This window comes from Ictalurus furcatus, chromosome 22 (assembly GCF_023375685.1).
Source record: "Ictalurus furcatus strain D&B chromosome 22, Billie_1.0, whole genome shotgun sequence".
Classification (NCBI taxonomy): Eukaryota; Metazoa; Chordata; class Actinopteri; order Siluriformes; family Ictaluridae; genus Ictalurus; species Ictalurus furcatus.
This window is the reverse complement of record NC_071276.1, coordinates 17,032,042-17,046,193: the sequence shown is the minus strand read 5'-3', so window position 1 is coordinate 17,046,193 and position 14,152 is coordinate 17,032,042. Positions and strand designations below refer to the sequence as shown.

General features: G+C 40.1%; 1 protein-coding gene across 1 annotated transcript in view; it reads right to left on the bottom strand.

The window, feature by feature from the left end:
• Nucleotides 1-14,152, bottom strand: part of ksr2 (kinase suppressor of ras 2) — an 87,604-nt gene that overhangs the window by 18,521 nt on the left and 54,931 nt on the right. The window contains exons 7-14 of the mRNA XM_053654053.1: nt 13,146-13,215; nt 8,840-8,923; nt 6,194-6,279; nt 5,881-5,898; nt 5,298-5,407; nt 1,007-1,175; nt 702-743; nt 137-203 (exon numbers count right to left, since the gene is read on the bottom strand). Of these exons, the coding sequence (XP_053510028.1) occupies nt 137-203; nt 702-743; nt 1,007-1,175; nt 5,298-5,407; nt 5,881-5,898; nt 6,194-6,279; nt 8,840-8,923; nt 13,146-13,215 (646 nt within the window). The remainder of the gene's footprint in view (nt 1-136; nt 204-701; nt 744-1,006; nt 1,176-5,297; nt 5,408-5,880; nt 5,899-6,193; nt 6,280-8,839; nt 8,924-13,145; nt 13,216-14,152) is intronic.

Here is a 14,152-nt window from a genome sequence, read left to right as displayed (position 1 = left end):
GTTGTGTGTTGACTAGCTAAAGAATTACGTTATATTACAATAAATTGCATTAAAAGTACCAGATGCTTAGTGTTCACTTAGTATACAAGAGCATAAATAAATAAATAAATAAATAAATAAAGACACACACGCTTACCCAGGCTCTGACAGCACAGGATGGAGGATAACCTGAGGAGCTCTGTTAGGAACCTCTGGGGTCACATCTACAGACACACAAACACACACACACACACACACACACACACACAGATATTGAAAAAGTGATTGAGATTGAGTCCTCTTGGTCGTGAATTAGTCATAAATGATACAGCTTGTTTATATATTCACACAGAAAAAAAACTAACAATCTTCAAGTCTCATTTGAATGCAATAAAAATTCCTTTCCTGCCACCTGTAACACTTCCATCATCATCCTTCATGCTCATCAAAATGTTTTTAAAGTTGAGGGTCTCCCACTGAGCTCGCACCCCTCCCAGACACATACACACACACACAACACACACACACACACACATACGGCCGGGTTTATTTGGGAAGAACAGAGCAAGGCCCATCATTAGGCGCTTCAGAAAAAAAACACGCACGGAGGAGGCACAGGGTTGTGTCTCCGAGAAAAGACAACAAATTACATCAAAAGAGATGTCCTTGGCTTGTCGTGTTGCATTATGGGTATGAGTAACGTCCAATTAGGATGCACTTACCCGGGAAGATGAACTGCTGCTTGTATTTGTAGTAATGAGATGCTGAGAAAGGAAAAATAGACAGCAAGAAAGAGATCGGGTTGGTTCATGTTATTTATGTGTAAAGATAATATGGTGTTTATTAGAGATTTCAGCCTACATGAATTCACTTTATAGTGTGTCTCTAATGCTTGTGTATTCTATAATAACACATAATCAATACATGCAACTAGGATTTTGCATTGTTACTGATAGATTAGTATTTTTGAGTACTATACTCATACTGTGTGCGTGTGTGTTGTGTGTGTGTGTGTGTGTGTGTATACCTGTTAGGTTGGGCTGTTTGGTCTGTCTAGCGCTCTGAGGGGATGGGTGAAGTGGAGAGGGAGGAGTCGCACTGGGAGGAAGAGGCGGAGCTGGGGATGATGGGGTCGAGGAAGTGGTGGACGAGGGGTTACTGCTGGAGTCAGGCTGGTACGGCACAGGGATGTGGTCCTGAGAGACACACAGAGAGAGTTTTTTGAACACTTGTGGAACGGTTTCTATTACCGATTTAACTAGACTGATTTGAAAAAGCAAGATCCATCTTCAGGAGAGGAATAAAATATATATTAACAAAAAATTACAGACTTGATTCTTCATTATAGACTTGATTCTTCATTATATATCTGATTCTTCATTACAGACTCGATTCTTCAATACAGACTCGATTCATTACAAACTCGATTCATTACAGACTTGTTTCCTCATTATATATCTGATTCTTCATTATAGACTCGATTCTTCACAAGCTGATTCAATACAGACTTGATTCCTCATTATATATCTGATTCTTCATTACAGTCATGGTTCCATACAGATTTGATTCTTCAGTGCACAACTGATTCTTCATTACTGACTTGGTTCTTCATTACAGATTTGATTCTCTTCATTACATATTTGATTCAATATAGATTTCATTCTTCATTACCGAACTGATTTTTCATTACAGACTTTATTCATCATTAGATATCTGATTCTTCATTACAGACTCAATTCATTACAAACTTGATTCATTGCAGACTCGATTCTTCATTATAGACTCGATTCATTACAAACTTGATTCATTACAGACTTGATTCCTCATTATATATCTGATTCTTCATTACAAACTCGATTCATTACAAACTTGATTCATTACAGACTTGATTCCTCATTATATATCTGATTCTTCATTACAGTCTTGGTTCCATACAGACTTGATTCTTCAGTGCACAACTGATCCTTCATTACTGACTTGGTTCTTCATTACAGATTTGATTCTCTTCATGACACACTTGATTCAATATAGACTTCATTCTTCATTACCGAACTGATTCCTCATTTCAGACCTAATTCTTCACTATAAACTTAATTCTTCATTATAGAATTGATTTCTCAGTTCAGACTCGATTCATTACAGACTTGATACTTCATGACAGACTGATGTAGATTCTAGTAGGTCCCGATGAGCAGCATGTGAACAGACTCCTCATCTTTACACAAACACACACACACACATACACACACACACACACACACACATATATATATAATAGTCTCTTGGTGAAATCTCTGCACAATGTACTCTGACATATGTGCTCCTACATGTCAAATTACTCAAACTGATTGTGTTTCTTGGACAGACAAAATGAAGTTGCGTCAGTATTACCAAACATGTTGTCATGGTGGTGTTTACCAGTCCACACTCGCACGTGGGTTCAATGCAGGTTAGATAAACAAAGTACATAAAGTAATTTGTGTCATTTTTTTATTGCTGTTTATCTTTACTTTATTTGGATAAAATCATTTAGAGGGGCATTAATTAAATGAAATCCGGTGCTCTCTCTTTACATGCCCCTCCAAAATGCTCAGCACTATTCCCCCAAGTGAGTGTAGAGGAAGGAGAAATAACCTTGCTACATGTCTGGAAGTACTTATTGCACTTGCTGTAGTTCAAAATCTCAGGTCAATTATAGTTTGCTGTTGGAGATTGTGATTGGCAGTGGACAAACCCACATGGTGTAATGAACCTGTGTTATTACACCACAACAGCCATTATGTGTGTGGGAAAAAAAGATTTTATGTGTCATTCATCCAGAAAGTTCTGATTCGTAACGTAAACAACATCACATTTGTTCTTTACCTGGACCCCTTTCTCATATCACTAGTACACTCCCTCTTTACTTTCCACTGTAAGACCTTAAAGAATTCAAACACAGGTGGTCTGAGAGATCAATCAGATTGACACTTTAATTAGTTCACGACTCGCCAAACCTCCAGGGATATATTTTACCGCACTACTCATATGAAACGTATTATTAGCACGAGAGCTGGTCTGAAAGTGGAGATCAATAAAGCAGTAGAAGAAGATAAGACGCTAATAAGCATCACGAACACGAGTCATTTACGCAACCTCAAGGGAATCCGTCGTTATTTTCCATAAACCTTATCCTGAGATGTGCTAGCATAAAGCTGTAGCACTGTCATTAGTAAGGAATAAAACACTTCGGGATGTGCTATTATAGAGAAACGATCAACAGTGGGGTGGTGTGATACAAAGCTCACATGCCACAAAGGGTTTTATTCCTCTTATACCACAGCAGTTGGTCAAGGCTAGCGTTTTTTTTTTTTGTTTTTTTGTTTTTTTAACATTTATTAAACAAAAACAACATGTCATACTTTTTATCCGTTTATAGTTACATTCAAAATTATAATTATAAGGGTAAATTGGTCTGAGGAGCTGTGTGTTTGCAGCGTTCATCACAACAAAGGTGCTAACTGTCATATCAGTGAAGTTGGCTTGTTAACTAAGAATTTAACAGGCTTAGCTTGCTAGTTAGCTAGCACACCTAAATTACTGTATATTGTTTGAATAAACCTACATAGCACACCTAAAATCTACACCAAGAAACTAGCTAGCTAGCATTAGATATCTAGGTCATGTCCTTAATGAGGAGCTGCCTATAATGGACATGTATACCTAGCTAACTTTGTTCAGCTTGCAAATGTCTATGTTTATGGCATCTGTTTGGGCAGCACTATGATTTCCAGTGCCATGACAACGTCCTCTATGTTGTCATAATCGTAAAACATTACGTCTTAGTCATGCCCAGAAACATCAAGAGACTTGAATACCTTTAATTTCTCTCGAGTATAAACACTCAGAGTTTCTATAAGATAAGTATATAGATGCCAAGCCAAGCCATAAGGATCTTCTAGAGTTAGCGGAATACTGTAGCACTCCCTGTCTCTTAGTGGTAATCCATAATAATAAGTGGATAATACTTTCGCTAATTTCAGTCTGATTCCTCAATAAAATTCTTGATGGATTCTCCAGTCAGATTATAACCAAGTAACATTAGGTCGCTAGGCTAATCGGGTCGTTTTGCAACCAGGCTGCACGCACCAACAGGGTCTATGAATGATTGAAGAAACGTTTATTAAAGTCCCCGTGAAGTGCCTTGAAACGCGTAGCGTTATTATGTGTTGTTATGTGTTGACATGATTTCCACTGAAACAGGAAGTCAGGGCGGGACATATCTAGTGGCTCCTCCCCCTTTTAAAATAGCCAATAGTGATTCGCTTATCTCGCAGCCACGAAAACTAGAACTGCTGGGGGCGGGACACTTCAGATTCATTCAGAGAGCATTTGATTGGACAGAAAATCGAATAAGAAGCTGAAGTGCAGAATGATGTCATCAAAATCGTTGAACCGTATTAGTGGTAGAGAGAGAGTGTAAATTCTGAATGCCTATATCTTCTAAATGCGAATTTTGTCATTGTTTTGGAACATACTAGCTTATAGATAACCTTAAGGCTAACGTTCATACCGAAAGCCACAAAACTTCCATTTTGATTTCATGGGAACTTTAAATCGTACGCGAAATGAGAAATGAGTTCTAAATGCTATTTTACTGGAACAATCTAAATAATATCTCATCTAAATCTTCTCATATCTCTCTAATTAGCTACATGTTTATGCGTATACATTTACACTAGCGCTGTTTATAAGTCTGTATAGGTTTAACGCATTTACCCTGCAACTGTGCCTGCCTTTAATAACACACTCGCGAAGAGTCTGATTAAGATCTCAGACTGAGCAGTTAATACACCCATAAAGACTTAGACGTCCTTATTGGTCTGTAGCAATCATATCACCACATGTGGCTCAGTGGTTAAATGCTCTGGGTTACTGCTCAGAAGGTCAGGAGTTCAAGCCCCAGCACTGCCAAGCTACCACTGTTGGGCCCTTGGGCAAGGCCCTTAACCTTCAATTGCTCAGCTGTATAAATTAGATAAATGTAAATCACTCTGGATGCCAAATGCCATAAATATTAATGTAATAGTGATTACACAGTAATGAAACTCAGGGTGTTTGAAAACTTCTGAGTGGTAGCATATAGTATACCAGCTGTAAAACAATCCCAAACTCATTATTTACATTTATGTGTGTGTGTGTATATATATATATATATAATGTAAAAACCTACCAAAATCACGTTAAAACTTAACAGAATGTAAAATTAAATCTGAAAGCTAATTTTAATAAATGTTAGCCATTGACATGACAGGTATGTAGGACGGAGGACGGCCCACCTTGTTGATTTTGTTGGTTTTGGGCAGCGTCTGGCTGATGTGCAGGTCTGTGTACCTGAGGGGGTTGTTTATGTCACACGGCACCGACTCGGTCCTGACGAGCTGACGCGCTAAGAGATGGAGGGGAGAAATCATATATAGTATCCACGGTAACAAGAGGCTGTTGTCCCGGTAACAGAAACAGAACAAGTGGTCATGGTAACAAAACTCTCGAAAACTTGTCCGTGCTACACAAAGACATAACAATATGTTTATATGAGCTGTCTGAATGATGCAATAAATGTCATGACTGATTACAGAGACGTGTTAGGTTGGCTAGGACGCATCCAGAAGCCCACGCCAAGCCTCAAATCTCACTGACGATTTCACTCGGCAGCATGAGAGGTGGTTTATTAGGACGACGCCGGCCATCGATATCAATCATGTTGGTAAGATTCTAAGAGACAGCTTCGAGAAGATGACAGGAAGCTTTAAATGAGGCTGAAGGTGTGCGTGATGGCTGCTCGATGGCCGCGCAACAGACGTGCCGAATCAGAAAATGTCATTAGTGCAGTCACAAGCGTTCAATAATCGATTGCGTTACCTTGAGATGTTCCTTGATCTGGAGGAGAATGGAAAGAATGGGGAACGAAAGAGGAAAAAAAGAGAGATTAGGAGCAAAATTGAATAGGAGTATGAATGTAGAGAGAAAAACAGATTAGTTTGTTTTTTTAAGGATCCCATGAAAAATAACGTGTGAATATTTTTTTTCTGAATAGCAATCATGTCAACAGTTATCTCATGCATGCCATGCTCCTCTTTCTCATTTTCTCCAGGCAATCATTTATGAATTTCTGTAAAATCAGACATATTTTCTGGAAACAATAAAGTGTTATGAAAAAAGAAATGTGAAATACCTTTGAACGAGTCCCTACCTCCTCGATGGTAAATAAGCAAATGGCAAGGAGGTGCTTCTTTGGTACATTTATTGTGACACTTCAACCTGAAAAAAAAAAAAACACAGGACTTTTATTTACTATAATTTTTTATTTTTTTTAAACACTAACACTTTCTATAAAGTTCATACATTCAATGCATTAATAAGGCATTATACACACTGCCCTACACATTGTTCTTTACATACTTCTTTTTCACGTTTTTCTCCCCAATTTGGCCAACAACAGCTACCAACAAAGAAGGTGAAAGCTTCCTCCGAGACACACGAAGCCAGCCCACTACAGCTTCTCTTTCAATTGGTGCTCGTGCTACTTCACTGCGCAAAGTAACACACTCTGAAGAAAGCGCTATCTACCCTCTTCTGCATACAGACGCCCTCCACTGGCCAAATGATCTAATATCAGCCATAATTATGAAGACAAAAAGGGATTTCAAATCGTAACAATTCTAAGTGCGAGATCCTCACCAAGCTCAAAAACTCTCTATGCACAGTTGAGTGAAAAAAACTTTGCGCACCCTTAAGGCAAAATGAAAAGAACAGTTCAGTAGAATTCATAGCAATGAAACAGTGTTAGGTACGTGTATAAAGGTTATGTGTGTGTATGTTACTGTGTGTATGTTAACATACTATTATATTATACATTATATACATGATATCAGTTTAAAAATTCACAAAGTAGCCACGTGATGTAAACCTTTTCTCTATTCTTGTTCGGAAATCAAACCTGGAGTTTCAAGGCTAAACTTGAATAGGCTTTTTTTCCTATTCAAACTATTTTTTTGTTTTAGCATCCTGTCAATCTTTATTTTATTATTTTTTTTGGACGATAAGGGGGTGCAAACTTTTTCACTTAACTGAAATCGGAAGTTATTGGTGAAGGTAATCGTGCAATAATGATGAAGATCGGAAAGCGGGTCATCATGTTTAAATTCACAAGTACATAATGAACACTGTAGAAAAGAGAGTTGACTTTCTAACAGTTGAGTTGCGATTTTAGTGCGGTGTGTTTTAGTGCGAAATTCATTACGAATCCAAAACTTCAATTACAAGAGCATTTCAATTATTACAAAATGACAAACATTCCCTTTTTATTCATTCAGGACTGTAGTTTAATTCAGTGCTGTTTGTGCATCCATAAAAATAATGCATAAATACTTGTATATAATAAAATTTCTTAAATCCACACACTAGACGGTAGAGTACATAGTGCATAGTGTAAGTGTACGGTACGTACACTTGGGACACAATTTTAGCATTTATTCTCCGATGCGTGTTTTTGGAACAGAAGTAACGTAGTGAGTAAACGCGTCCCGTGCCGTGCAGACTAACTAACCGATAATGAGATTTGTTGACGACGATTTTCATAATCGATTATTATCAATTTTATCGATTATTTGTTGCAGCTATGGTTTTATTTCACCGAAACAGCATGTCAAACTATAATATCAAAGTATTATGCTATGTTAGCTTGTAAGAAATAACATTCCGTTGTAAGCTACGTGAACAATTAGCAAGTTCTCAATTCTCTCTGGCCTCATGTCATCACAAGTTTAGTCTTAAACTTTCACTTGGCCAAATCGTTCCGCTGGGGAATACGGGTGTTCCTCACGTTCTTGTCACTAAAAAACATCGCAGGTATGCAGACACCCCACCTGACCCTACACCTGTTCCTCACACTACCGATTGGCTGATAACATCTCCACCTCCAACCCAGCTTTTCCTGATCCCTGATAACCTGCACCTGCTTGTTGTTTATGTGCCTCGTAAAGACGACACTTCTAGATAAAATGCACACTTATATTTGTGAAGTCTTGAAGCACATGTAGCTTGTTGAAAAGCTTGTCGTGACCATGGTTAGTGAATGCGAAGTGGAGTGGCAAAATTTTTGTCCTGGAGTGTGTTATTCCACTTACACCACAGCAATTTACCAACGATTATAACGTTTCAAGTTATTAGTGAATGACATATCATGCATTTTAACAGTTTATACCTAGATTTAATGTCGAGGAACATTCGAGAGACAGGGTTGTTCCTGTTACCGCCCGGAGGTGAATTATTTCCAAATAACACCATGGTCTAGAGTGTGTTACTTCGGTTATACAGCAGAGGTTTGGCAGTCTCTTCTGACCAATCAGATTTGAGCATTCAACCATGCTGTGGTATAATCTTACTTTATACAACTGCTACAGAATGAACAAAAGTACATGACGTTCCGTCCATGCCAGATGTTGTACATAACTGTAAGTGGCAGTGGCTAAAGGTTCTGGGTTATTGATCAGAAGGTCAGGAGGTCAAGCCCCAGCACTGCCATGCTACCACTGTTGGGCCCTTGGGCAAGGCCCTTAACCTTCAATTGCTCAGTTGTATAAATGAGATAAATGTAAGTCGTTCTGGATAAGGGCGTCTGCCAAATGCCATAAATGTAATGTAAATGTAATGTAAGAATGATATGACCACATAATAAAGCAAGCTATTTATCATAAAATACCTCTTATATTACATCGTGTAATCAAGCTTCTCGTTGTTATTAAAGCCAATGATTTTATCTCATAAAAACAAACAGCTAAATTCCACGCAGTAATCCAGACTTCGTGCATTTACTTACTTGCAGGTTTTGCACTTCAAGCCGAACAGCATTCCTTTCCCACAAACGATACAAGTCTGTGACATCCAGTATTTGGTGGAAAATCTGTAATAGATACAAATCAAGAGTGAGGGTCATAACAAGGCTATTTCAGATATTCTTTCAAAGACGAATAACATCTATCTCAATCTATTTTAGAAAAGGAAGGGGGGAGAAATATCACGTTATTAACATGCCCAGCTTTAGTCATAAGGATTTGCTTTGACCTTTTGACTGCAATTCCCAGGATTGTGCGATAAAGGAGCCCAAAGTGTCAAAGCAGCAATCATATTTTCCCCAATGGCCTTTTCATCGCGCGGCAGATTACATACGACGATAGGCACTCTTCCTCTAATCTTCAATATAGAGTCGTTTAATTGTGTCTTTCAGTTTGCGTAAAACGATCAGCTGTGCGCCTGACAAATATTTCAGGAGGACAAAGGCCACACGGATACACGAGCGTAGAAAAATGGCTATTATTCAAAAGAAATATGAGGCACAGACGAGGAGCTCTGGGTCTCCTTCTGACTCTCTCTACTGTATATGAATATGATATTAGGAGCCATACTTGCTACGTGCTCGACAATAAAAACGCTATTGAGACGGCTTTCTAACCGCAGAGTCCCTGCAGAAGCACATACACTGACAGCTAATGGAATATGACTAATCCGCTCTGACAGACGGAATCGAAGTGTCTTCATTTCGATCGAGCCGCTCCGTCTCGTAAAAGCGAAGACCATTCGGACCGCGTCACCACACTTAGATCTTTTTTTTTTTTACAGCTGAAATGTATTCATCCAAATGTATGTGGACACCTGAGCATCACACCAATACGTGGTTCTTCCCGAAACTTTTCCCACAAAGTTGTCGTCTAGAATGTCTTTATATACTGTAGCATTACAATTTCCCGTCAGTGGAACCAAGAGGTCCAAACCGGTTCCAGCATGACAATGCACCTGTGCACAAAGCGAGCTCCAGGAAGACATGGTTTTCCAAGGTTGGACTGGAAGAGAACTCGAGTGTCCCGCACAGAGCCCTGACCTCAACCCCACTGAACACCTTTGGGATGAACTGGAACGCCGAATGCACACCAGACCTCCTCACCTAACATCATCAGTTCCTGATCTCACAAATGCTCTTGTGGCTGAATGAACACAAATCCCCACAGCCACGCTCCAAGATCTAGTGGAAAGCCTTCCCAGAAGAGCGGAGAATATTATAACGTCTCAACCAGCCACACGTTAAATTTACGACTTACATTGGTCTTCAACCAATAGCCTTATTACGGCCATTAATAAACATCATTAAAATGACTTATGCAACCTAAAGTGTTCAAACGTCTGGCCAGTAATGTGTCTCTAATATGTCCATAAACGTCAGACTTTTGGATATTGGTCTGCATTCTCCTTGAAAGCTCACATGAGTAGATTATGCAAACTGTCTCACTCATGCAAACTGTCTCATTTTACAAGCAGTGAGACACTTTGCAAGTCAATATGAGTTGAAATGTCAGATCCGTAACGATGAAATTATCCCGCAGTGAATTGCTTTAAATTCACTAAAACCAGTTAAAGGTCTGCGCTTCTCTGTTCCTGTCAGTTCCAGTGAAGGAAGCATTTCCTCCCACTCCTCGGGGGTTAAGACTTTTACTCCGGTGTTAAATGGGCTTGTGGGGCAGTTTGAGGCCAGACGCTGTAGTCGGGAAAAACAATCAATCTATGCTTTTCTTCGTTAAGCAAGAAAAACCTGAAAATGTCCCTGTGGGAAGAAAGTGCTATTTACACCGATCAGCCATAACATTAAAACCACTGACAGGTGACGGGTATAATATTGATAATATTGAGTTACAGTGGCAGCTGTCGAGGGGTGGGATATATTAGTCAGAAAGTATGTAAACAGTCTTGAAGTTCTTGAAGTTGACGTGTTGGAAGCAGGACAAATCGGCAAGCGTAAGGATCTGAGCGACTCTGACAAGGGCCAAACTGCGACGGCTAGACGACTGGGTCGGAGCGTCTCCAAAACGGCAGGTCTTGTGGGGTGTTCCCGGTATATAGTAGTTAGTACCTACCAAAAGTGGTCAAAGGAAGGACAACCGGTGAACCGGCGACAGGGTCGTGGTCATATTTTTGTATGCATTTATACCTACTATCCCTTTTGAACAATTAGCATTGAAGTGACTCCACGAAATATTTTGAATTGCTGGTGGTTTTAAATCAATATTTCATTATCTTTATATTATTTATATTTATATTTAATATCTTACTTCAAAGTCTTGTAAATATGTACTTCAGACTGCATTAATAACCACATATAATGTAAATCGTGCAACAGTTTACCAGCGTTTTTCTTACAGCGGATATCCCTCATTGTTCTCTTTAGTGCAGAAGTTTCTCTCTTCCCAATCGGTGGCATTTGGGAGAATCGGCTATTGAATCCACACACAGACGCTCGAGGCAGGCAGACAAGCACTCGTCTTAATTGGTCTGACATTTTTAACCATTCACACACACACACACAGATGCAGTACACATTTATAGTGCACAATTATGGCACAAATTATATATTTCGGCATTAACCGAGTGTGTACGGTTGAACCTACAGTCACAGTCAATTCACAGTTAAGAAAAATGCCTGTCAGTGACTAAAGCAGTGACATCTAGCTAAAGCTCTGCAGTCTGAAGTGGGGCGAGCTTCAGTTTGAGCACTAAAGATTTGATAAAGTATGCAAATGAAAGTATGTGAAAGTTCGCTGGTGAGATTAATGCAATATTTAAGATATCTATGATTTACCGGTGTTTCAACCAACAAGGGGCTTTGTTGTGCTAACCGTAGGTTTATTCTGGCCAATCATGGGCTTTTAAATTACAGGCTCCATTTATCTAATACTGAGCTTTATGCGTCTAACCCTGGGCATTGTCTGTATAGCCCTGGGCTTCATCTGTCTGGACATGGTCTTCATCTGTCCAGCCCCGGGTTTCATCTTCCCAGTATATGTATGCCTGGCCCGGGTCTTCCTTTGTCCGGCCCTGAGCTTCCTTTGTCTGGCCCCGGGCTTCCTTTGTCCGGCCATGGGCTTCAACTGCCCAGCCCTGGGCTTTATATGGCTCGCCATGGGCTTCATCTGTCCGGCCATGGGCTTCATCTGTCCGGCCATGGGCTTCAACTGCCCAGCCCTGGGCTTTATATGTCTCGCCATGGGCTTCATCTGTCCGGCCATGGGCTTCAACTACCCAGCCCTGGGCTTTATATGTCTCGCCATGGGCTTCATCTGTTCGGATATGGGCTTCAACTACCCAGCCCTGGGTTTTATCTGTCTCGCCATGGGCTTCATCTGTCCGGCCATGGGCTTCAACTGCCCAGCCCTGTGCTTTATCTGTCTCGCCATGGGCTTCATCTGTTCGGCCATGGGCTTCAACTGCCCAGCACTGGGCTTTATATGTCTTGCCATGGGCTTCATCTGTCCGGTCCTGGGCTTCAACTGCCCAGCCCTGGGCTTTATATGTCCATGGACTTTGTCTGACCAGTCCTGGGATTCATCTGTGCTTCAGCTGCCTGACCCTCACTTTTTGCAGCCTAGCCCTGGGCTTTGCTTACCCAACCATCCATGCCCAACTTTGGACATCACCAACTCAACCAGTGAACATGTCTGCCTATCCCTGGGCTTCCATCTCTTGAACCGAGCATTACTTTTGTCCATGCAAGGACTTCATCTTCCCAACCATGAGATTCATTCCATCAACCAGGGGATTTGTCTACCCAGTTCTGGGCTTCATCATACCAAGCGTGGGCTTCATCTACTCAAACAGGAACTTCATCCACCAAACACTGGGCTTCATCATCACAACCAGTGGCAAACAGTGCCTTTGCCTGCCAAAACAAGGGCTCATCCTCCTACCCAGAGGCTTTGCCCTCCATAATAGGGGTTCCACCTGCCAAACCAAGGAGTTAGTTTGCCCAACCCTGGGCTCTTTCCGCCAGACCAGGGGCCTTGTCCACCCAGACATTGAGGTCAGTGATCAACAATTAAGACTTTAGCATCTGGGAGTCACTGGGAAATAGAATAGTGATATCCAATGACTGCTAAACAAGAAATGAGTGGAATTTGATTCAAAGGGCACAATATAGAACAAACACATCAGATGGTCTGTGGGCTGGTCCGAGAAAAATGAGCTTCATGAGATATAGTTCAACAGAGTCATCACTTAATGACTAAATAGAATGAACTAATTGTAGCACTTTATTTTTGACATATTGATCATTTGGGAGGGAGACAGGTGCATGACGTTACCTGTGTTTAATAGAGTTCCCCAAGTCTCTGCGAGGGATCTGAGGGGACCAGCGAGGAACTGACAGGGTGTCTGGGGAGGGAAAACAGAAAGAAAAAGGAAGACAGAGAAACACAAGTAATTCAGTTTTTTAAAAAAAAAACAATAACAACAACAACAAAAAAATACTTTTACTTACAGCCATTCACCTCGAGGATTAAATGGAGATACACTGTTTAAAATTCAAAACACAAGCCATAAAATGTAGTCTGTACACAAAAATGTCATGTCAAAGGTCAAGTTTTAAGCAAAATTTTCAGTATCAATTAACGCAAACAAGCACTACTTTCAAATCATCATCAACATCATCAACTTTGCGTCGCTAATCGATGCAAAATAAAGCACAAAAATGAATGATCAAAACATTAAATCACAGCTGCCTGAAAAAAATAAATAAATTCAATAACACAGAGAAGAATGAGAGCCTTTTAGAGCCATCAGCATCGTTCCCTCCTGCAGAAATGCTGCATTACATAAACACGCCACAATTAGAGAGAATTATTATAATCTGCTCTGTGCTGTCATCGCTCAAATGGAGGAAACCAAATAATATCTGAATAGAGGCCAGTTAGGCCATAATCATGTTTGTGCCCTGCAGCCCTGCTAGTTCAAAAGGACATTCATCCAATAGAAAGACAGTCCCTGGCCAGTTATAGGTCATTTCTTTTTGATTAACAGCCTGAAGACAGTGGAGCGATGACACATGACGTTCATCCGCAAACAAAGTCACTGGAATTTTTATTTTTTTCAAATACAAAGACAGATATGTTCATTGCAGGAGCTGCATACAGTCTGAATTCAAGTCCAAGACATTTCAGGATAAAAATAACTACAAATCATAAAGTAAAAAACAGGTTAACCCAGTCGGGGTATTTTTTTTTTTTATCTTTATACCTATAGACTTACTGTTTCTAATCCTGAGAACACTGTTTAAGAGGTCAGGGGTGATGTAGTGTAAGAAAAACTTCAA